Source organism: Oncorhynchus mykiss, chromosome 26, assembly GCF_013265735.2.
Source record: "Oncorhynchus mykiss isolate Arlee chromosome 26, USDA_OmykA_1.1, whole genome shotgun sequence".
NCBI classification, from domain to species: domain Eukaryota; kingdom Metazoa; phylum Chordata; class Actinopteri; order Salmoniformes; family Salmonidae; genus Oncorhynchus; species Oncorhynchus mykiss.
The window spans coordinates 3221960-3247679 of NC_048590.1; the positions used below are offsets into that span (position 1 = coordinate 3221960).

The 25720-nt window shown below is 41.6% G+C and overlaps 1 protein-coding gene across 9 annotated transcripts in view; it reads left to right on the top strand.

Annotated features, from left to right (window-relative positions):
* Nucleotides 1-25720, top strand: part of LOC110516197 (multidrug resistance-associated protein 9) — a 198014-nt gene that overhangs the window by 99622 nt on the left and 72672 nt on the right. For 8 of the 9 annotated variants that reach the window (XM_036963498.1, XM_036963492.1, XM_036963493.1 and 5 more), the window contains 7 exons: nt 1845-2018; nt 4166-4313; nt 8191-8339; nt 12201-12308; nt 12749-12997; nt 13994-14065; nt 14258-14382. In XM_036963498.1, the coding sequence (XP_036819393.1) occupies nt 1845-2018; nt 4166-4313; nt 8191-8339; nt 12201-12308; nt 12749-12997; nt 13994-14065; nt 14258-14382 (1025 nt within the window). The other variant, XM_036963500.1, reaches the window with a different exon arrangement.

The following is a 25720-nucleotide window of genomic DNA, read 5'->3' on the forward strand; positions in this document are numbered from 1 at the left end:
TAGTGTTGTGGAGGGTAGTATTCTGTATATGTCCTGGTGACATAGTGAAGGTTCTGTTGTAGGGGGGAGCATCCTGTATATGTCCTGGTGACATAGTGAAGGTTATGTTGTGGATGGTAGTATTCTGTATATGTCCTGGTGACATAGTGTTGTGGATGGTAGTATCCTGTATATGTCCTGGTGACATAGTGTTGTAGAGGGTAGTATCCTGTATATGTCCTGGTGACATAGTGTTGTAGAGGGTAGTACCCTGTATATGTCCTGGTGACATAGTGTTGTGGAGGGTAGTATCCTGTATATGTCCTGGTGACATAGTGTTGTGGATGGTAGTATCCTGTATATGTCCTGGTGACATAGTGAAGGTTATGTTGTAGGGGGTAGCATCCTGTATATGTCCTGGTGACATAGTGAAGGTTATGTTGTAGAGGGTAGTATTCTGTATATGTCCTGGTGACATAGTGTTGTGGAGGGTAGTATCCTGTATATGTCCTGGTGACATAGTGAAGGTTATGTTGTGGAGGGTAGTATCCTGTATATGTCCTGGTGACATAGTGTTGTGGATGGTAGTATCCTGTATATGTCCTGGTGACATAGTGTTGTAGAGGGTAGTATCCTGTATATGTCCTGGTGACATAGTGTTGTAGAGGGTAGTATCCTGTATATGTCCTGGTGACATAGTGTTGTAGAGGGTAGTATCCTGTATATGTCCTGGTGACATAGTGTTGTGGATGGTAGTATCCTGTATATGTCCTGGTGACATAGTGTTGTGGATGGTAGTATCCTGTATATGTCCTGGTGACATAGTGTTGTGGATGGTAGTATCCTGTATATGTCCTGTGACATAGTGTTGAGGATGGTAGTATCCTGTATATGTCCTGGTGACATAGTGTTGTGGATGGTAGTATCCTGTATATGTCCTGGTGACATAGTGTTGTGGATGGTAGTATCCTGTATATGTCCTGGTGACATAGTGTTGTGGATGGTAGTATCCTGTATATGTCCTGGTGACATAGTGTTGTGGATGGTAGTATCCTGTATATGTCCTGGTGACATAGTGTTGTGGATGGTAGTATCCTGTATATGTCCTGGTGACCTAGTGAAGGTTATGTTGAGGATGGTAGTATCCTGTATATGTCCTGGTGACATAGTGTTGTGGAGGGTAGTATCCTGTATATATCCTGGTGACATAGTGTTGTAGAGGGTAGTATCCTGTATATGTCCTGGTGACATAGTGTTGTGGATGGTAGTATCCTGTATATGTCCTGGTGACATAGTGTTGTGGATGGTAGTATCCTGTATAAGTCCTGGTGACATAGTGTTGTGGATGGTAGTATCCTGTATATGTCCTGGTGACATAGTGTTGTGGATGGTAGTATCCTGTATAAGTCCTTGCCGAATCCAAATGTTTCTAATTCTACAACATGTAGGAGCTTATATTCTCACCTGCTCGTATGTTCTCTCTCCTCTCTCTCTCTCTCTCTCTCTCTCTCTCTCTCTCTCCCCTCTCTCTCTCCTCTCTGTCTCTGTCTCTGTCTCCCCTCTCTCTCTCTCTCTTTCGCTCTCTCCTCTATCTCTCTTTCGCTCTCTCCCTCTCCTCTCTCGCTCTCTTGCTCTCTCGCTCTCTCCTTCTCCTCTCCTCCCTCTCTCTCCCTATCCTCTCTCACCTTTCTCTTTCTCTCCCCTGCTCTCTTTCTCTCTCCTCTCTCTCTCGCTCTCCCCTCTCCTCTCTCTCGCTCTCCCCTCTCTCCTCTCTCTCTCTCTCCGTTCTCTCTCTCTCCTCTTTCTTTCTTTCTCTTCCCCCTCTCCCCGCTCGTCTCTTTTTCCCCTCCCTCTCCTCCCTCCAGATGATCAACGTGCTGACTAGTGATGGCTACAGGATGTTTGAGGCTGTGCTGTTTGGTACCTTCCTGCTGTGTATCCCTGTGCTACTGACCGCCTGTATGATCTACGCCTGCTACACTCTAGGATACACTGCCCTCATAGGAGTCTCTGTCTACCTCGTATTCATCCCCATACAGGTACTAACCCTCATAGGAGTCTCTGTCGACCTCATCTTCATCCCCACACAGGAACTAACCCTCATAGGAGTCTCTGTCTACCTCATCTTCATCCCCAAACAGGAACTAACCCTCATAGGAGTCTCTGTCTACCTCATCTTCATCCCCAAACAGGAACCTACCCTCATAGGAGGCTCTGTCTACCTCATCTTCATCCCCATACAGGAACTAACCCTCATAGGAGTCTCTGTCTCCCTCATCTTCATCCCCACACAGGTACTAACCCTCATAGCAGTCTCTGTCTACCTCATCTTCATCCCCATACAGGAACTAACCCTCATAGCAGTCTCTGTCTACCTAATTTTCATCCCCATACAGGAACTAACCCTCAGAGGAGTCTCTGTCTACCTCATCTTCATCCCCAAACAGGAACTAACCCTAACCCTCATAGGAGTCTCTGTCTACATCATCTTCATCCCCATACAGGAACTAACCCTCATAGGAGTCTCTGTCTACCTCATCTTCATCCCCAAAAAGGAACTAACCCACATAGGAGTCTCTGTCTACCTCGTATTCATCCCCATACAGGTACTAACCCTCATAGGAGTCTCTGTCGACCTCATCTTCATCCCCACACAGGAACTAACCCTCATAGGAGTCTCTGTCTACCTCATCTTCATCCCCAAACAGGAACTAACCCTCATAGGAGTCTCTGTCTACCTCATCTTCATCCCCATACAGGAACTAACCCTCATAGGAGTCTCTGTCTACCTCATCTTCATCCCCACACATGTACTAACCCTCATATGAGTCTCTGTCTACCTCATCTTCAACCCCATACAGGAACTAACCCTCATAGGAGTCTCTGTCTACCTCATCTTCATCCCCACACAGGTCCTAACCCTCATAGGAGTCTCTGTCTACCTCATCTTCATCCCCATACAGGAACTAACCCTCATATGAGTCTCTGTCTACCTCATCTGCATCCCCATACCGGAACCAACCCTCATAGGAGTCTCTGTCTACCTCATCCTCATCCCCATACAGGAACTAACCCTAACCCTCATAGGAGTCTCTGTCTACCTCATCTTCATCCCCATACAGGAACTAACCCTCATAGGAGTCTCTGTCTACCTAATTTTCATCCCCATACAGGAACTAACCCTCATAGGAGTCTCTGTCTACCTCATCTTCATCCCCACACAGGTACTAACCCTCATAGGAGTCTCTGTCTACCTCATCTTCATCCCCATACAGGAACTAACCCTCATAGGAGTCTCTGTCTACCTCATCTTCATCCCCACACAGGTCCTAACCCTCATAGGAGTCTCTGTCTACCTCATCTTCATCCCCATACAGGAACTAACCCTCATATGAGTCTCTGTCTACCTCATCTGCATCCCCATACCGGAACCAACCCTCATAGGAGTCTCTGTCTACCTCATCCTCATCCCCATACAGGAACTAACCCTAACCCTCATAGGAGTCTCTGTCTACCTCATCTTCATCCCCATACAGGAACTAACCCTCATAGGAGTCTCTGTCTACCTAATTTTCATCCCCATACAGGAACTAACCCTCATAGGAGTCTCTGTCTACCTCATCTTCATCCCCACACAGGTACTAACCCTCATAGGAGTCTCTGTCTACCTCATCTTCATCCCCATACAGGAACTAACCCTCATAGGAGTCTCTGTCTACCTCATCTTCATCCCCATACAGGAACTAACCCTCATAGGAGTCTCTGTCTACCTCATCTTCATCCCCACACAGGTACTAACCCTCATAGGAGTCTCTGTCTACCTCATCTTCATCCCCATACAGGAACTAACCCTCATAGGAGTCTCTGTCTATCTCATCTTCATCCCCAAACATGAAGTAACCCTAACCCTCATAGGAGTCTCTGACTCTGACCAGTATGCTATTCTGTTGCCTTTAGTTTACCATGGGCCAGACTGACCAGTATGTTGTCGTGTTTTCTGTAGTTTACCTTGGACCAGACTGACCAGTATGTCGTTGTGTTGTCTGTAGTTTACCTTGGACCAGACTGACCAGTATGTCGTTGTGTCGTCTGTAGTTTACCATGGCCAGACTGACCAGTGTTTCGTTGTGTTGTCTGTAGTTTACCTTGGACCAGACTGACCAGTATGTCGTTGTGTCGTCTGTAGTTTTCCATGGCCAGACTGATCCAAGTGTTCAGGAGGAAAGCGGTGAGCGTCACAGACACTCGTGTCCGCACCATGAACGAGGTTCTCACCTGCATCAAACTCATCAAGATGTATGCCTGGGAAACCTCCTTCGAGAAGAAAATCACCGGTGAGGAAGAGTAGGGTCACCACAGGGTGTTAGGAAGGTATCTAAAGAGGATACAGAAGGTGTTTATTGGCCAAATACCATCTCCTGATAATATAGTAATGTGTAGATCTGTATGAAAAAAACTATTTTGAATCCTTTTTAGATGTAATTTTAAAGTATATTATTAGTATATTATTAGAGGTCTATAGTCACTGTATATACTAGTATATTATTAGAGTTCTATAGTCACTGTATATACTAGTATATTATTAGAGTTCTATATTATTAGAGTTCTATATTATTAGAGTTCTATATTATTAGAGTTCTATATTATTAGAGTTCTATAGTCACTGTATATACTAGTATATTATTAGAGTTAAATATTATTAGAGTTCTATAGTCACTGTATATACTAGTATATTATTAGAGTTCTATATTATTAGAGTTCTATATTATTAGAGTTCTATATTATTAGAGTTCTATAGTCACTGTATATACTAGTATATTATTAGAGTTCTATATTATTAGAGTTCTATAGTCACTGTACATACTAGTATATTATTAGAGTTCTATAGTCACTGTACATACTAGTATATTATTAGAGTTCTATATTATTAGAGTTCTATATTATTAGAGTTCTATAGTCACTGTACATACTAGTATATTATTAGAGTTCTATAGTCACTGTACACACTAGTATATTATTAGAGTTCTATATTATTAGAGTTCTATAGTCACTGTATATACTAGTATATTATTAGAGTTCTATATTATTAGAGTTCTATAGTCACTGTACATACTAGTATATTATTAGAGTTATATATTATTAGAGTCCTATAGTCACTGTATATACTAGTATATTATTAGAGTTCTATAGTCACTGTACATACTAATATATTATTAGAGTTCTATAGTCACTGTATATACTAGTATATTATTAGAGTTCTATATTATTAGAGTTCTATAGTCACTGTACATACTAGTATATTATTAGAGTTATATATTATTAGAGTCCTATAGTCACTGTATATACTAGTATATTATTAGAGTTATATAGTCACTGTATATACTAGTATATTATTAGAGTTCTATATTATTAGAGTTCTATAGTCACTGTACATACTAGTATATTATTAGAGTTATATATTATTAGAGTCCTATAGTCACTGTACATACTAGTATATTATTAGAGTTCTATAGTCACTGTATATACTAGTATATTATTAGAGTTCTATATTATTAGAGTTCTATAGTCACTGTACATACTAGTATATTATTAGAGTTATATATTATTAGAGTCCTATAGTCACTGTATATACTAGTATATTATTAGAGTTCTATAGTCACTGTACATACTAATATATTATTAGAGTTCTATATTATTAGAGTCCTATAGTCACTGTATATACTAGTATATTATTAGAGTTCTATATTATTAGAGTTCTATAGTCACTGTACATACTAGTATATTATTAGAGTTATATATTATTAGAGTCCTATAGTCACTGTACATACTAGTATATTAATATAGTTCTATAGTCACTGTACATACTAGTATATTATTAGAGTTCTATATTATTAGAGTTCTATAGTCACTGTACATACTAGTATATTATTAGAGTTATATATTATTAGAGTCCTATAGTCACTGTACATACTAGTATATTAATATAGTTCTATAGTCACTGTACATACTAATATATTATTAGAGTTCTATATTATTAGAGTCCTATAGTCACTGTATATACTAGTATATTATTAGAGTTCTATATTATTAGAGTTCTATAGTCACTGTACATACTAGTATATTATTAGAGTTATATATTATTAGAGTCCTATAGTCACTGTACATACTAGTATATTAATATAGTTCTATAGTCACTGTACATACTAGTATATTATTAGAGTTCTATAGTCACTGTACATACTAGTATATTATTAGAGTTCTATAGTCACTGTATATACTAGTATATTATTAGAGTTCTATAGTCACTGTACATACTAGTATATTGTTAGAGTTCTATAGTCACTGTACATACTAGTATATGATTAGAGTTCAACAGTCACTGTAGATACTAGTATATTATTAGAGTTCTACAGTCACTGTATATACTAGTATATTATTAGAGTTCAATAGTCACTGTACATACTAGTATAGTATTAGAGTTCTATAGTCACTGTACATACTAGTATATGATTAGAGTTCTATATTATTAGAGTTCTGGAGTCACTGTACATACTAGTATATTATTAGAGTTCTACAGTCACTGTATATACTAGTATATTATTAGAGTTCAATAGTCACTGTACATACTAGTATAGTATTAGAGTTCTATAGTCACTGTACATACTAGTATATTATTAGAGTTCTATATTCATTGTACATAATAGTATATTATTAGAGTTCTGTAGTCACTGTATATACTAGTATATTATTAGAGTTCTATATTATTCGAGTTCTATAGTCACTCTACACACTAGTATATTATTAGAGTTCTATATTATTAGCGTTCTATAGTCACTGTACATACTAGTATATTATTAGAGTTCTATATTATTAGAGTCCTATAGTCACTGTATATACTAGTATATTATTAGAGTTCTATAGTCGCTGTACATACTAGTATATTATTAGAGTTTTATATTATTAGAGTTCTATAGTCACTGTACATACTAGTATATTATTAGAGTTCTATATTATTAGAGTTCTATAGTCACTGTACATACTAGTATATTATTAGAGTTCTATAGTCACTGTATATACTAGTATATTATTAGAGTTCTATAGTCACTGTACATACTAGTATATTATTAGAGTTTTATATTATTAGAGTTCTATAGTCACTGTACATACTAGTATATTATTAGAGTTCTATAGTCACTGTATATACTAGTATATTATTAGAGTTCTATAGTCACTGTACATACTAGTATATTATTAGAGTTTTATATTATTAGAGTTCTATAGTCACTGTACATACTAGTATATTATTAGAGTTCTATATTATTAGAGTTCTATAGTCACTGTACATACTAGCATATTATTAGAGTTCTATAGTCACTGTACATACTAGTATATTATTAGAGTTCTATAGTCACTGTACATACTAGTATATTATTAGAGTTCTATATTATTAGAGTTCTATAGTCACTGTACATACTAGTATATTATTAGAGTTCTATAGTCACTGTATATACTAGTATATTATTAGAGTTCTATAGTCACTGTACATACTAGTATATTATTAGAGTTTTATATTATTAGAGTTCTATAGTCACTGTACATACTAGTATATTATTAGAGTTCTATAGTCACTGTATATACTAGTATATTATTAGAGTTCTATAGTCACTGTACATACTAGTATATTATTAGAGTTTTATATTATTAGAGTTCTATAGTCACTGTACATACTAGTATATTATTAGAGTTCTATATTATTAGAGTTCTATAGTCACTGTACATACTAGCATATTATTAGAGTTCTATAGTCACTGTACATACTAGTATATTATTAGAGTTCTATAGTCACTGTACATACTAGTATATTATTAGAGTTCTATATTATTAGAGTTCTATAGTCACTGTACATACTAGTATATTATTAGAGTTCTATAGTCACTGTACATACTAGTATATTATTAGAGTTCTATAGTCACTGTACATACTAGTATATTATTAGAGTTCTATTGTCACTATGCATACTAGTATATTATTAGAGTTCTATTGTCACTATGCATACTAGTATATTATTAGAGTTCTAGAACATTTGGTATAAATCTTTACTAGAGCGTTGTTTACAGTGTATACAGTGTGTTTGGATATAGTGCCATATAGAGGGAATAGGGATCCATTTTGGACACAGTCCATATCTTCCGTCCTGTGTTTCCCCATCAGACATCAGGAAGAATGAGAAGCAGCTGCTGGAGATTGCTGGCTACATCCAGAGTATCAACTCCTCCATCACAACCATCATCCCCACCCTGGCAACCATCCTCACCTTCGTAGTCCACACCCTGATGGGCCTGCCCCTAAGCTCCTCGGAAGTGAGTAGTATACCTAATGCCTAGTCCTAATACCTAGTCCTAATGCCTAGTCCTAATACCTAGTCCTTATACCTAGACCTAATGCCTAGTCCTAATGCCTAGTCCTAATACCTAGTCCTAATACCTAGACCTAATGCCTAGTCCTAATGCCTAGTCCTAATACCTAGACCTAATGCCTAGTCCTAATACCTAGTCCTAATGCCTAGTCCTAATACCTAGTCCTAATGCCTAGTCCTAATACCTAGTCCTAATACCTAGTCCTTATACCTAGACCTAATACCTAGTCCTAATACCTAGACCTAATACCTAGACCTAATACATAGACCTAATACCTAGTCCTAATACCTAGACCTAATACCTAGTCCTTATACCTAGTCTTAATACCTTGTCCTAATACCTAGACCTAATACATAGACCTAATACCTAGTCCTAATGCCTAGTCCTAATACCTAGTCCTAATACATAGACATAATACATAGACCTAATGCCTAGTCCTAATGCCTAGACCTAATACCTAGTCCTAAAACGTACTCCTAATACCTAGTCCTAATACCTAGTCCTAGTCCTAATACCTAGTCCTAATACCTAGACCTAATACCTAGACCTAATACATAGACCTAATACCTAGTCCTAATACATAGACCTAATACCTAGACCTAGTTCTAATACCTAGTCCTAATACCTAGTCCTAATACATAGACCTAATACCTAGACCTAGTCCTAATACCTAGTCCTAATACCTAGTCCTAATACCTAGACCTAATACCTAGTCCTAGTCCTAATACCTAGTCCTAATACCTAGACCTAATACCTAGTCCAAGTCCTAATACCTAGTCCTAATACCTAGAACTAGTCCTAATACCTAGACCTAGTTCTAATACCTAGTCCTAATACCTAGACCTAATACCTAGTCCTAATACCTAGACCTAGTCCTAATACCTAGTCCTAATACCTGGTCCTAATACCTAGACCTAATACCTAGACCTAATACCTAGTCCTAATACCTAGACCTAGTCCTAATACCTAGACCTAATACCTGGTCCTAATACCTAGACCTAATACCTAGACCTAATACCTAGTCCTAATACCTAGTCCTAATACCTAGTCCTAATACCTAGACCTAATACCTAGACCTAATACCTAGACCTAATACCTAGACCTAATACCTAGTCATAATACCTAGTCCTAATACCTAGACCTAATACCTAGTCATAGTCATAATACCTAGTCCTAATACCTAGTCATAATACCTAGTCCTAATACCTAGACCTAATACCTAGTCCTAATACCTAGACCTAATACCTAGTCCTAATACCTAGTCCTAATACCTAGTCCTAATACCTAGTCCTAATACCTAGTCCTAATACAGAGATCTAATGCCTAGTCCTAATACCTAGACCTAATACCTAGTCCTAATACCTAGACCTAATGCCTGGTCCAAATACCTAGACCTAATGCCTAGTCCTAATACCTAGACCTAATACCTGGTCCAAATACCTAGACCTAATGCCTAGTCCTAACACCTAGACCTAATACCTAGTCCTAATACCTAGTCCTAATACCTAGCCCTAATACAGAGATCTAATGCCTAGTCCTAATACCTAGACCTAATACCTGGTCCAAATACCTAGACCTAATGCCTAGTCCTAATACCTAGACCTAATGCCTAGTCCTAATACCTAGACCTAATACATAGTCCTAGTCCTAATACCTAGTCCTAATACCTAGTCCTAATACATAGTCCTAGTCCTAATACCTAGTCCTAATACCTGGTCCTAATACCTAGACCTAATACCTAGTCCTAATACCTAGTCCTAATACCTAGACCTAGTCCTAATATTTAGTCCTAATACCTAGTCCTAATACCTGGTCCTAATACATAGATCTAATATCTAGTCCTAATACCTAGTCCTAATACCTAGACAAATACCTGGTCCTAATACCTAGACCTAATATCTAGTCCTAATACCTAGACAAATACCTAGTCCTAATACATAGTCCTTGTCCTAATACCTAGTCCTAATACCTAGACCTAATACCTAGACCTAATACCTAGACCTAGTCCTAATACCTAGTCCTAATATCTAGTCCTAGTCCTAATGCCTAGTCCTAATGCCTAGTCCTAATACCTAGTCCTAATACCTAGACCTAGTCCTAATACCTAGTCCTAATACCTAGACCTAATACCTGGTCCTAATACCTAGTCCTAATACCTAGTCCTAATACCTAGACCTAATACCTGGTCCTAATACCTAGTCCTAATACCTAGTCCTAATACCTAGACCTAATACTTAGTCCTAATACCTAGTCCTAATACCTAGTCCTAATACCTAGTCCTAATACCTAGACCTAATACCTAGACCTAATACCTAGTCCTAATACCTAGTCCTAATACCTAGTCCTAATACCTGGTTCTAATACCTAGTCCTAGTCCTAATACCTTGCCCTAATACCTAGTCCTAATACCTAGTCCTAATACCTAATCCTAATACCTAGTCCTAATACCTAGTCCTAATACCTAGTCCTAATACCTAGTCCTAATACCTAGTCCTAATACCTAATCCTAATACCTAGTCCTAATACCTAGTCCTAATGCCTAGTTCTAATACCTATACCTAATACCTAGACCTAATACCTAGTCCTAATACCTAGTCCTAATACCTAGTCCTAATACCTGGTTCTAACACCTAGACCTAATACCTAGACCTAATACCTAGACCTAATACCTAGTCCTAATACCTAGTCCTAATACCTAGTCCTAGTCCTAATACCTAGACCTAATACCAAGTCCTAATACCTAGACCTAATACCTAGACCTAATACCTAGACCTAATATCTAGTCCTAATACCTAGTCCTAATACCTAGTCCTAATACCTAGTCCTAATACCTAGTCCTAGTCCTAATACCTAGTCCAAATACCTAGACCTAATGCCTAGTCCTAATACCTAGACCTAATACCTAGTCCTAATACCTAGTCCTAATACCTTGTCCTAATACCTAGTCCTAATACATAGTCCTAGTCCTAATACCTAGACCTAATACCTAGACCTAATACCTAGTCCTAGTCCTAATACCTAGTCCTAATACCTAGACCTAATACCTAGTCCTAATACCTAGACCTAATGCCTAGTCCTAATACCTAGACCTAATACCTAGTCCTAATACCTAGTCCTAATACCTAGTCATAATACCTAGTCCTAATACATAGTCCTAGTCCTAATACCTATACCTAATACCTAGACCTAATACCTAGTCCTAGTCCTAATACCTAGTCCTAATACCTAGACCTAATACCCAGTCCTAATACCTAGTCCTAATACCTAGACCTAACACCTAGTCCTAATACCTAGTCCTAATACCTGGTCCTAATACCTGGTCCTAATACCTAGACCTAATACCTGGTCCTAATACCTAGACCTAATACCTGGTCCTAGTACCTAGACCTAATACCTAATCGCCATCTTGTTTTTACCAGGCTGTTACCCTAATCGTCATCTTGTTTTTACCAGGCTGTTACCCTAATCGCCATCTTGTTTTTACCAGGCTGTTACCCTAATCGCCATCTTGTTTTTACCAGGCTGTTACCCTAATCGCCATCTTGTTTTTACCAGGCTGTTACCCTAATCGCCATCTTGTTTTTACCAGGCTGTTACCCTAATCGCCATCTTGTTTTTACCAGGCTCTTACCCTAATCGCCATCTTGTTTTTACCAGGCTGTTACCAGGCTGTTACCCTAATCGCCATCTTGTTTTTACCAGGCTGTTACCCTAATCCCCGTCTTGTTTTTACCAGGCTGTTACCCTAATCGCCATCTTGTTTTTACCAGGCTGTTACCCTAATCGCCATCTTGTTTTTACCAGGCTTTTACCACAATCGCCATCTTTAACTCCATGCGGTTCTCCCTGGGTTTGCTGCCGTTCTCTGTCAAAGCCATAGCCGAGGGACTGGTATCGCTAGCCCGGCTAAAGGTGAGCCTCCTCTCCTTTAAAACATTATCAATCATCAACTTCATCCTCTTACTGTATATCATGAAGCACATGTGTCCTAAGCATTTCTGTTATCAGTCTCTTTGTAGCATGAAGATAAGCTCTGTGTGTTTACTGTGTGTGTGTGTTTACTGTGTGTGTGTATGTTTACTGTGTGTGTGTATGTATGTGTGTGTGCGTGTCCACTCTCTGTGTGTGTGTGTGTGTGTGTGTGGGGGGGGGGGGGGGGTGTATGTGTGTGTGCGTGCGTGCGTGTGTGTGTCCACTCTGTGTGTGTGTGTGTGTGTGTGTGGGGGGGGGGGGGGGTTGTGTATGTGTGTTTGCCTGTCTACTCTCTGTGTGTGTGTGTGTGGGGGGGTGTGTGTGGGGGGGTGTATGTGTGTGTGCGTGTGCGTGTCCACTCTGTGTGTGTGTGTGTGTAGAAACTGCTGATGACACAGAACCCAGACTCGTACCTGGTCCAGAGACACGGGTCCTCCTCGGCCCTGGTCATGGAGAAGGCAACATTCACCTGGGCCAGGCCTGAAGGACAGACAACCACTACGGCACCAGGCACCACAGCCTCTCTGAACGGAGGGAAGGTGGAACCACAGGGCCAGAATGGGACTCACACACCGGGCAAGACCGAGGCCAAGCCCACTCTGAGAAACATCTCCTTCAACCTGCCTAAGGTAGGTGCTGGTTAGGGTTAGATAGGGCTTATGATTGGGTGAGATGAGGTCTGGGTTAGATAGGGCTTTTGATTGGGTTAGATGGGGTGAGTGGGATCTGGGTTAGATGGGGCTTTTGATTGGGTGAGATGGGGTGAGCGGGGTCTGGGTTAGATAGGGCTTTTGATTGGGTGAGATGGGGTGAGTGGGGTCTGGGTTAGATAGGGCTTTTGATTGGGTTAGATGGGGTGATTGGGGTCTGGGTTAGATAGAGCTTTTGATTGGGTGAGATGGGGTCTGGGTTAGATAGGGCTTTTGATTGGGTGAGATGGGGTGAGTGCGGTCTGGGTTAGGTGGGGTAAGCAGGGGTCAGAGTTAAGATAAGGTAAGCAGGGGTCAGAGTTAAGATGAGGTAAGCAGGGGTCAGAGTTAGATGAGGTAAGCAGGGGTCAGAGTTAATATAGGTTAAGCAGGGGTCAGAGTTAGATGAGGTAAGCAGGGGTCAGAGTTAAGATGGGGTAAGCAGGGGTCAGAGTTAGATGTGGTAAGCACGGGTCAGAGTTAGATGGGGTAAGCAGGGGTCAGAGTTAGATGGGTTAAGCAGGGGTCAGAGTTCGGTGGAATTAGCAGGGGTCGGAGTTAATATAGGTTAAGCAGGGGTCAGAGTTAGATGAGGTAAGCAGGGGTCAGAGTTAGATGAGGTAAGCAGGGGTCAGAGTTAAGATGGGGTAAGCAGGGGTCAGAGTTCAGTGGGATTAGCAGGGGTAGGAGTTAGATGAGGTAAGCAGGGGTCAGAGTTAGATGAGGTAAGCAGGGGTCGGAGTTAGATGAGGTAAGCAGGGGTCAGAGTTAGATGAGGTAAGCAGGGGTCAGAGTTAGATGAGGTAAGCAGGGGTCAGAGTTAGATGAGGTAAGCAGGGGTCAGAATTAGATGAGGTAAGCAGCGGTCGGAGTTAGATGAAGTAAGCAGTGGTCGGAGTTATGTGATTGATTACTGATGACTGTTTGCCTTTTTAGGGAAACCTGCTTGGTATCTGTGGCAACGTGGGAAGTGGGAAGACATCGCTGATATCGAGCATCTTAGAACAGGTTTGCTTCAAAGTGTTTGTTACCACTTACCACAGTTAAATGTTCACGTATACAAACAATACATGCCACATAGAATAAAGGCATCACTATGACTGAAAAATTGGCAGACATGGTCAAATGAATGGTCTCATCCAAAGATTCTTCCAGAAAGCGTATTGAGTAATGTTTTGCGTTGCGTGATATGTTCCCCAGATGCACCTGCAGCATGGTTCAGTCACAGCAGACGGAGACTTTGCCTACGTTTCCCAGCAGGCCTGGATCTTCCACGGTACGGTCCAAGACAATATCTTGATGGGGGAACCCTTCAACCAGACCAGGTAGTGTTACTGTTACTGTTCTACTATACTTTACCTGGCCAGGTAATGTTACTGTGGTCTGTTCTCCTTTACTTTACCTGGCCAGGTAATGTTACTGTGGTCTGTTCTCCTTTACTTTACCTGGCCAGGTAATGTTACTGTGGTCTGTTCTCCTTTACTTTACCTGGGCCAGGTAATGTTACTGTGGTCTGTTCTCCTTTACTTTACCTGGCCAGGTAATGTTACTCTGGTCTGTTCTCCTTTACTTTACCTGGCCAGGTAATGTTACTCTGGTCTGTTCTCCTTTACTTTACCTGGCCAGGTAATGTTACTCTGGTCTGTTCTCCTTTACTTTACCTGGCCAGATAATGTTACTGTGGTCTGTTCTCCTTTACTTTACCTGGCCAGGTAATGTTACTCAGGTCTGTTCTCCTTTACTTTACCTGGCCAGGTAATGTTACTATGGTCTGTTCTCCTTTACTTTACCTGGCCAGGTAATGTTACTATGGTCTGTTCTCCTTTATTTTACCTGGCCAGGTAATGTTACTGTGGTCTGTTCTCCTTTACTTTACCTGGCCAGGTAATGTTACTGTGGTCTGTTCTCCTTTACTTTACCTGCCAGGTAATGTTACTGTGGTCTGTTCTCCTTTCCTTTACCTGCCAGGTAATGTTACTATGGTCTGTTCTCCTTTACTTTACCTGGCCAGGTAATGTTACTGTGGTCTGTTCTCCTTTACTTTACCTGGCCAGGTACTGTTACTGTGGTATGTTCTCCTTTACTTTACCTGGCCAGGTAATGTTACTGTGGTCTGTTCTCCTGTACCTGGCCAGGTAATGTTACTGTGGTCTGTTCTCCGTTACTTTACCTGGCCAGGTAATGTTACTGTGGTCTGTTCTCCTTTCTTTACCTGGCCAGGTAATGTTACTTTGGTCTGTTCTCCTTTACTTTACCTGGCCAGGTAATGTTACTGTGGTCTGTTCTCCTTTACTTTACCTGGCCAGGTAATGTTACTGTGGTATGTTCTCCTTTACTTTACCTGGCCAGGTAATGTTACTGTGGTCTGTTCTCCTGTACCTGGCCAGGTAATGTTACTGTGGTCTGTTCTCCGTTACTTTACCTGGCCAGGTAATGTTACTGTGGTCTGTTCTCCTTTCTTTACCTGGCCAGGTAATGTTACTTTGGTCTGTTCTCCTTTACTTTACCTGGCCAGGTAATGTTACTGTGGTCTGTTCTCCTTTACTTTACCTGCCAGGTAATGTTACTGTGGTCTGTTCTCCTTTACTTTACCTGGCCAGGTAATGTTAGTGTGGTCTGTTCTCCTTTACTTTACCTGACCAGGTAATTTTACTCTGGTCTGTTCTCCTTTACTTTACCTGGCCAGGTAATGTTACTCTGGTCTGTTCTCCTTTACTTTACCTGCCAGGTAATGTTACTGTTTCTGTTCTCCTTTACTTTACCTGGCCAGGTAATGTTACTGTGGTCTGTTCTCCTTTACTTTACCTGGCCAGGTAATGTTACTGTGGTCTGTTCTCCTTTACTTTACCTGCCAGGTAATGTTATTGTGGTCTGTTCTCCTTTACTTTACCTGGCCAGGTAATGTTACTATGGTCTGTTCTCCTTTACTTTACCTGGCCAGGTAATGTTACTCAGGTCTGTTCTCCATTACTTTACCTGGCCAGGTAATGTTACTGTGGTCTGCTCTCCTCTACCTGGCCAGGTAATGTTACTGTGGTCTGTTCTCCTTTACTTTACCTGCCAGGTAATGTTACTGTGGTATGTTCTCCTTTACTTTACCTGCCAGGTAATGTTACTGTTGTCTGTTCTCCTTTACTTTACCTGCCAGGTAATGTTACCGTGGTCTGTTCTCCTTTACTTTACCTGGCCAGGTAATGTTACTGTGGTCTGTTCTCCTTTACTTTACCTGCCAGGTAATGTTACTGTGGTCTGTTCTCCTTTCCTTTACCTGCCAGGTAATGTTACTATGGTCTGTTCTCCTTTACTTTACCTGGCCAGGTAATGTTACTGTGGTCTGTTCTCCTTTACTTTACCTGGCCAGGTACTGTTACTGTGGTATGTTCTCCTTTACTTTACCTGGCCAGGTAATGTTACTGTGGTCTGTTCTCCTGTACCTGGCCAGGTAATGTTACTGTGGTCTGTTCTCCGTTACTTTACCTGGCCAGGTAATGTTACTGTGGTCTGTTCTCCTTTCTTTACCTGGCCAGGTAATGTTACTTTGGTCTGTTCTCCTTTACTTTACCTGGCCAGGTAATGTTACTGTGGTCTGTTCTCCTTTACTTTACCTGGCCAGGTAATGTTACTGTGGTATGTTCTCCTTTACTTTACCTGGCCAGGTAATGTTACTGTGGTCTGTTCTCCTGTACCTGGCCAGGTAATGTTACTGTGGTCTGTTCTCCGTTACTTTACCTGGCCAGGTAATGTTACTGTGGTCTGTTCTCCTTTCTTTACCTGGCCAGGTAATGTTACTTTGGTCTGTTCTCCTTTACTTTACCTGGCCAGGTAATGTTACTGTGGTCTGTTCTCCTTTACTTTACCTGCCAGGTAATGTTACTGTGGTCTGTTCTCCTTTACTTTACCTGGGCAGGTAATGTTAGTGTGGTCTGTTCTCCTTTACTTTACCTGACCAGGTAATTTTACTCTGGTCTGTTCTCCTTTACTTTACCTGGCCAGGTAATGTTACTCTGGTCTGTTCTCCTTTACTTTATCTGCCAGGTAATGTTACTGTTTCTGTTCTCCTTTACTTTACCTGGCCAGGTAATGTTACTGTGGTCTGTTCTCCTTTACTTTACCTGGCCAGGTAATGTTACTGTGGTCTGTTCTCCTTTACTTTACCTGCCAGGTAATGTTATTGTGGTCTGTTCTCCTTTACTTTACCTGGCCAGGTAATGTTACTATGGTCTGTTCTCCTTTACTTTACCTGGCCAGGTAATGTTACTTTGGTCTGCTCTCCTCTACCTGGCCAGGTAATGTTACTGTGGTCTGTTCTCCTTTACTTTACCTGCCAGGTAATGTTACTGTGGTATGTTCTCCTTTACTTTACCTGCCAGGTAATGTTACTGTGGTATGTTCTCCTTTACTTTACCTGCCAGGTAATGTTACCGTGGTCTGTTCTCCTTTACTTTACCTGCCAGGTAATGTTACTGTGGTCTGTTCTCCTTTACTTTACCTGGCCAGGTAATGTTACTGTGGTCTGTTCTCCTTTACTTTACCTGCCAGGTAATGTTACTATGGTCTGTTCTCCTTTACTTTACCTGCCAGGTAATGTTACTGTGGTCTGTTCTCCTTTACTTTACCTGGCCAGGTAATGTTACTCTGGTCTGTTCTCCTTTACTTTACCTGCCAGGTAATGTTACTGTGGTCTGTTCTCCTTTACTTTACCTGGCCAGGTAATGTTACTGTGGTCTGTTCTCCTTTACTTTACCTGGCCAGATAATGTTACTGTGGTCTGTTCTCCTTTACTTTACCTGGCCAGGTAATGTTACTCAGGTCTGTTCTCCTGTACCTGGCCAGGTAATGTTACTGTGGTCTGTTCTCCTTTACTTTACCTGCCAGGTAATGTTACTGTGGTCTATTCCCCTTTACTTTACCTGCCAGGTAATGTTACTGTGGTCTGTTCTCCTTTACTTTACCTGCCAGGTAATGTTACTGTGGTCTGTTCTCCTTTACTTTACCTGCCAGGTAATGTTACTATGGTCTGTTCTCCTTTACTTTACCTGGCCAGTTAATGTTACTGTGGTCTGTTCGGCTTTACTTTTTCCTGGCCAGGTAATGTTACTGTGGTCTGTTCTCCTTTACTTTACCTGGCCAGGTAATGTTACTGTGGTCTGTTCTCCTTTACTTTACCTGCCAGGTAATGTTACTGTGGTCTGTTCTCCTTTACTTTACCTGGCCAGATAATGTTACTGTGGTCTGTTCTCCTTTACTTTACCTGGCCAGGTAATGTTACTGTGGTCTGTTCTCCTTTACCTGGCCAGGTAATGTTACTGTGGTCTGTTCTCCTTTACTTTACCTGGCCAGGTAATGTTACTATGGTCTGTTCTCCTTTACTTTACCTGGCCAGGTAATGTTACTGTGGTCGGTTCTCCTTTACTTTACCTGCCAGGTAATGTTACTGTTACTGTTCTCCTTTACTTTACCTGGCCAGGTAGTGTTACTGTGGTCTGTTCTCCTCTACCTGGCCAGGTAATGTTACTGTGGTCTGTTCTCCTTTACTTTACCTGCCAGGTAATGTTACTGTTACTGTTCTCCTTTACTTTACCTGGCCAGGTAATGTTACTGTGGTCTGCTCTCCTCTACCTGGCCAGGTAATGTTAATGTGGTCTGTTCTCCTTTACTCTACCTGGCCAGGTAATGTTACTGTGGTCTGTTCTCCTTTACTTTACCTGGCCAGGTAATGTTACTCAGGTCTGTTCTCCTTTACTTTACCTGGCCAGGTAATGTTATTATGGTCTGTTCTCCTTTACTTTACCTGCCAGGTAATGTTACCGTGGTCTGTTCTCCTTTACTTTACCTGCCAGGTAATGTTACTGTGGTCTGTTCTCCTTTACTTTACCTGGCAGGTAATGTTACTGTGGTCTATTCTCCTTTACTTTACCTGCCAGGTAATGTTACTATGGTCTGTTCTCCTTTACTTTACCTGGCCAGGTAATGTTACTGTGGTCTGTTCTCCTTTACTTTACCTGTCAGGTAATGTTACTGTGGTCTGTTCTCCTTTACTTTACCTGGCCAGGTACTGTTACTGTGGTCTGTTCTCCTTTACTTTACCTGGCCAGGTAATGTTACTGTGGTCTGTTCTCCTTTACTTTACCTGGCCAGGTAATGTTACTCAGGTCTGTTCTCCTTTACTTTACCTGGCCAGGTAATGTTACTATGGTATGTTCACCTTTACTTTACCTGGCCAGGTAATGTTACTATGGTCTGTTCTCCTTTATTTTACCTGGCCAGGTAATGTTACTGTGGTCTGTTCTCCGTTACTTTACCTGGCCAGGTAATGTTACTGTGGTCTGTTCTCCTTTCTTTACCTGGCCAGGTAATGTTACTTTGGTCTGTTCTCCTTTACTTTACCTGGCCAGGTAATGTTACTGTGGTCTGTTCTCCTTTACTTTACCTGGCCAGGTAATGTTACTGTGGTATGTTCTCCTTTACTTTACCTGGCCAGGTAATGTTACTGTGGTCTGTTCTCCTGTACCTGGCCAGGTAATGTTACTGTGGTCTGTTCTCCGTTACTTTACCTGGCAAGGTAATGTTACTGTGGTCTGTTCTCCTTTCTTTACCTGGCCAGGTAATGTTACTTTGGTCTGTTCTCCTTTACTTTACCTGGCCAGTTAATGTTACTGTGGTCTGTTCTCCTTTACTTTACCTGCCAGGTAATGTTACTGTGGTCTGTTCTCCTTTACTTTACCTGGCCAGGTAATGTTAGTGTGGTCTGTTCTCCTTTACTTTACCTGACCAGGTAATTTTACTCTGGTCTGTTCTCCTTTACTTTACCTGGCCAGGTAATGTTACTCTGGTCTGTTCTCCTTTACTTTACCTGGCCAGGTAATGTTACTGTGGTCTGCTCTCCTCTACCTGGCCAGGTAATGTTACTGTGGTCTGTTCTCCTTTACTTTACCTGCCAGGTAATGTTACTGTGGTATGTTCTCCTTTACTTTACCTGCCAGGTAATGTTACTGTTGTCTGTTCTCCTTTACTTTACCTGCCAGGTAATGTTACCGTGGTCTGTTCTCCTTTACTTTACCTGCCAGGTAATGTTACTGTGGTCTGTTCTCCTTTACTTTACCTGGCCAGGTAATGTTACTGTGGTCTGTTCTCCTTTACTTTACCTGCCAGGTAATGTTACTATGGTCTGTTCTCCTTTACTTTACCTGCCAGGTAATGTTACTGTGGTCTGTTCTCCTTTACTTTACCTGCCAGGTAATGTTACTGTGGTCTGTTCTCCTTTACTTTACCTGGCCAGGTAATGTTACTGTGGTCTGTTCTCCTTTACTTTACCTGGCCAGGTAATGGTACTGTGGTCTGTTCTCCTTTACTTTACCTGGCCAGGTAATGTTACTGTGGTCTGTTCTCCTTTACTTTACCTGCCAGGTAATGTTACTGTGGTCTGTTCTCCTTTACTTTACCTGGCCAGGTAATGTTACTGTGGTCTGTTCTCCTTTACTTTACCTGCCAGGTAATGTTACTGTGGTCTGTTCTCCTTTACTTTACCTGGCCAGATAATGTTACTGTGGTCTGTTCTCCTTTACTTTACCTGGCCAGGTAATGTTACTGTGGTCTGTTCTCCTTTACCTGGCCAGGTAATGTTACTGTGGTCTGTTCTCCTTTACTTTACCTGGCCAGGTAATGTTACTATGGTCTGTTCTCCTTTACTTTACCTGGCCAGGTAATGTTACTGTGGTCTGTTCTCCTTTACTTTACCTGCCAGGTAATGTTACTGTTACTGTTCTCCTTTACTTTACCTGGCCAGGTAGTGTTACTGTGGTCTGTTCTCCTCTACCTGGCCAGGTAATGTTACTGTGGTCTGTTCTCCTTTACTTTACCTGCCAGGTAATGTTACTGTTACTGTTCTCCTTTACTTTACCTGGCCAGGTAATGTTACTGTGGTCTGCTCTCCTCTACCTGGCCAGGTAATGTTACTGTGGTCTGTTCTCCTTTACTCTACCTGGCCAGGTAATGTTACTGTGGTCTGTTCTCCTTTACTTTACCTGGCCAGGTAATGTTACTGTGGTCTGTTCTCCTTTACTTTACCTGCCAGGTAATGTTACTGTGGTCTGTTCTCCTTTACTTTTTCCTGGCCAGGTAATGTTACTGTGGTATGTTCTCCTTTACTTTACCTGGCCAGGTAATGTTACTGTGGTCTGTTCTCCTGTACCTGGCCAGGTAATGTTACTGTGGTCTGTTCTCCGTTACTTTACCTGGCAAGGTAATGTTACTGTGGTCTGTTCTCCTTTCTTTACCTGGCCAGGTAATGTTACTTTGGTCTGTTCTCCTTTACTTTACCTGGCCAGGTAATGTTACTGTGGTCTGTTCTCCTTTACTTTACCTGCCAGGTAATGTTACTGTGGTCTGTTCTCCTTTACTTTACCTGGCCAGGTAATGTTAGTGTGGTCTGTTCTCCTTTACTTTACCTGACCAGGTAATTTTACTCTGGTCTGTTCTCCTTTACTTTACCTGGCCAGGTAATGTTACTCTGGTCTGTTCTCCTTTACTTTACCTGGCCAGGTAATGTTACTGTGGTCTGCTCTCCTCTACCTGGCCAGGTAATGTTACTGTGGTCTGTTCTCCTTTACTTTACCTGCCAGGTAATGTTACTGTGGTATGTTCTCCTTTACTTTACCTGCCAGGTAATGTTACTGTTGTCTGTTCTCCTTTACTTTACCTGCCAGGTAATGTTACCGTGGTCTGTTCTCCTTTACTTTACCTGCCAGGTAATGTTACTGTGGTCTGTTCTCCTTTACTTTACCTGGCCAGGTAATGTTACTCTGGTCTGTTCTCCTTTACTTTACCTGCCAGGTAATGTTACTGTGGTCTGTTCTCCTTTACTTTACCTGGCCAGGTAATGTTACTCTGGTCTGTTCTCCTTTACTTTACCTGCCAGGTAATGTTACTGTGGTCTGTTCTCCTTTACTTTACCTGGCCAGGTAATGTTACTCTGGTCTGTTCTCCTTTACTTTACCTGCCAGGTAATGTTACTGTGGTCTGTTCTCCTTTACTTTACCTGGCCAGGTAATGTTACTGTGGTCTGTTCTCCTTTACTTTACCTGGCCAGGTAATGTTACTGTGGTCTGTTCTCCTTTACTTTACCTGGCCAGGTAATGTTACTGTGGTCTGTTCTCCTTTACTTTACCTGCCAGGTAATGTTACTGTGGTCTGTTCTCCTTTACTTTACCTGGCCAGGTAATGTTACTGTGGTCTGTTCTCCTTTACTTTACCTGCCAGGTAATGTTACTGTGGTCTGTTCTCCTTTACTTTACCTGGCCAGATAATGTTACTGTGGTCTGTTCTCCTTTACTTTACCTGGCCAGGTAATGTTACTGTGGTCTGTTCTCCTTTACCTGGCCAGGTAATGTTACTGTGGTCTGTTCTCCTTTACTTTACCTGGCCAGGTAATGTTACTATGGTCTGTTCTCCTTTACTTTACCTGGCCAGGTAATGTTACTGTGGTCTGTTCTCCTTTACTTTACCTGCCAGGTAATGTTACTGTTACTGTTCTCCTTTACTTTACCTGGCCAGGTAGTGTTACTGTGGTCTGTTCTCCTCTACCTGGCCAGGTAATGTTACTGTGGTCTGTTCTCCTTTACTTTACCTGCCAGGTAATGTTACTGTTACTGTTCTCCTTTACTTTACCTGGCCAGGTAATGTTACTGTGGTCTGCTCTCCTCTACCTGGCCAGGTAATGTTACTGTGGTCTGTTCTCCTTTACTCTACCTGGCCAGGTAATGTTACTGTGGTCTGTTCTCCTTTACTTTACCTGGCCAGGTAATGTTACTGTGGTCTGTTCTCCTTTACTTTACCTGCCAGGTAATGTTACTGTGGTCTGTTCTCCTTTACTTTTTCCTGGCCAGGTAATGTTACTGTGGTCTGTTCTCCTTTACTTTACCTGCCAGGTAATGTTACTGTGGTATGTTCTCCTTTACTTTACCTGGCCAGGTAATGTTACTGTGGTCTGTTCTCCTTTACTTTACCTGCCAGGTAATGTTACTGTGGTCTGTTCTCCTTTACTTTACCTGCCAGGTAATGTTACTATGGTCTGTTCTCCTTTACTTTACCTGGCCAGGTAATGTTACTGTGGTCTGTTCTCCTTTACTTTTTCCTGGCCAGGTAATGTTACTGTGGTCTGTTCTCCTTTACTTTACCTGGCCAGGTAATGTTACTGTGGTCTGTTCTCCTTTACTTTACCTGCCAGGTAATGTTACTGTGGTCTGTTCTCCTGTACCTGGCCAGGTAATGTTACTGTGGTCTGTTCTCCGTTACTTTACCTGGCCAGGTAATGTTACTGTGGTCTGTTCTCCTTTACTTTACCTGGCCAGGTAATGTTACTGTGGTATGTTCTCCTTTACTTTACCTGGCCAGGTAATGTTACTGTGGTCTGTTCTCCTGTACCTGGCCAGGTAATGTTACTGTGGTCTGTTCTCCGTTACTTTACCTGGCCAGGTAATGTTACTGTGGTCTGTTCTCCTTTCTTTACCTGGCCAGGTAATGTTACTTTGGTCTGTTCTCCTTTACTTTACCTGGCCAGGTAATGTTACTGTGGTCTGTTCTCCTTTACTTTACCTGCCAGGTAATGTTACTGTGGTCTGTTCTCCTTTACTTTACCTGGCCAGGTAATGTTAGTGTGGTCTGTTCTCCTTTACTTTACCTGACCAGGTAATTTTACTCTGGTCTGTTCTCCTTTACTTTACCTGGCCAGGTAATGTTACTCTGGTCTGTTCTCCTTTACTTTACCTGCCAGGTAATGTTACTGTTTCTGTTCTCCTTTACTTTACCTGGCCAGGTAATGTTACTGTGGTCTGTTCTCCTTTACTTTACCTGGCCAGGTAATGTTACTGTGGTCTGTTCTCCTTTACTTTACCTGCCAGGTAATGTTATTGTGGTCTGTTCTCCTTTACTTTACTTGGCCAGGTAATGTTACTATGGTCTGTTCTCCTTTACTTTACCTGGCCAGGTAATGTTACTCAGGTCTGTTCTCCATTACTTTACCTGGCCAGGTAATGTTACTGTGGTCTGCTCTCCTCTACCTGGCCAGGTAATGTTACTGTGGTCTGTTCTCCTTTACTTTACCTGCCAGGTAATGTTACTGTGGTCTGTTCTCCTTTACTTTACCTGCCAGGTAATGTTACTGTGGTCTGTTCTCCTTTCCTTTACCTGCCAGGTAATGTTACTATGGTCTGTTCTCCTTTACTTTACCTGGCCAGGTAATGTTACTGTGGTCTGTTCTCCTTTACTTTACCTGGCCAGGTACTGTTACTGTGGTATGTTCTCCTTTACTTTACCTGGCCAGGTAATGTTACTGTGGTCTGTTCTCCTGTACCTGGCCAGGTAATGTTACTGTGGTCTGTTCTCCGTTACTTTACCTGGCCAGGTAATGTTACTGTGGTCCGTTCTCCTTTCTTTACCTGGCCAGGTAATGTTACTTTGGTCTGTTCTCCTTTACTTTACCTGGCCAGGTAATGTTACTGTGGTCTGTTCTCCTTTACTTTACCTGGCCAGGTAATGTTACTGTGGTATGTTCTCCTTTACTTTACCTGGCCAGGTAATGTTACTGTGGTCTGTTCTCCTGTACCTGGCCAGGTAATGTTACTGTGGTCTGTTCTCCGTTACTTTACCTGGCCAGGTAATGTTACTGTGGTCTGTTCTCCTTTCTTTACCTGGCCAGGTAATGTTACTTTGGTCTGTTCTCCTTTACTTTACCTGGCCAGGTAATGTTACTGTGGTCTGTTCTCCTTTACTTTACCTGCCAGGTAATGTTACTGTGGTCTGTTCTCCTTTACTTTACCTGGCCAGGTAATGTTAGTGTGGTCTGTTCTCCTTTACTTTACCTGACCAGGTAATTTTACTCTGGTCTGTTCTCCTTTACTTTACCTGGCCAGGTAATGTTACTCTGGTCTGTTCTCCTTTACTTTATCTGCCAGGTAATGTTACTGTTTCTGTTCTCCTTTACTTTACCTGGCCAGGTAATGTTACTGTGGTCTGTTCTCCTTTACTTTACCTGGCCAGGTAATGTTACTGTGGTCTGTTCTCCTTTACTTTACCTGGCCAGGTAATGTTACTGTGGTCTGTTCTCCTTTACTTTACCTGGCCAGGTAATGTTACTGTGGTATGTTCTCCTTTACTTTACCTGGCCAGGTAATGTTACTGTGGTCTGTTCTCCTGTACCTGGCCAGGTAATGTTACTGTGGTCTGTTCTCCGTTACTTTACCTGGCCAGGTAATGTTACTGTGGTCTGTTCTCCTTTCTTTACCTGGCCAGGTAATGTTACTTTGGTCTGTTCTCCTTTACTTTACCTGGCCAGGTAATGTTACTGTGGTCTGTTCTCCTTTACTTTACCTGCCAGGTAATGTTACTGTGGTCTGTTCTCCTTTACTTTACCTGGCCAGGTAATGTTAGTGTGGTCTGTTCTCCTTTACTTTACCTGACCAGGTAATTTTACTCTGGTCTGTTCTCCTTTACTTTACCTGGCCAGGTAATGTTACTCTGGTCTGTTCTCCTTTACTTTACCTGCCAGGTAATGTTACTGTTTCTGTTCTCCTTTACTTTACCTGGCCAGGTAATGTTACTGTGGTCTGTTCTCCTTTACTTTACCTGGCCAGGTAATGTTACTGTGGTCTGTTCTCCTTTACTTTA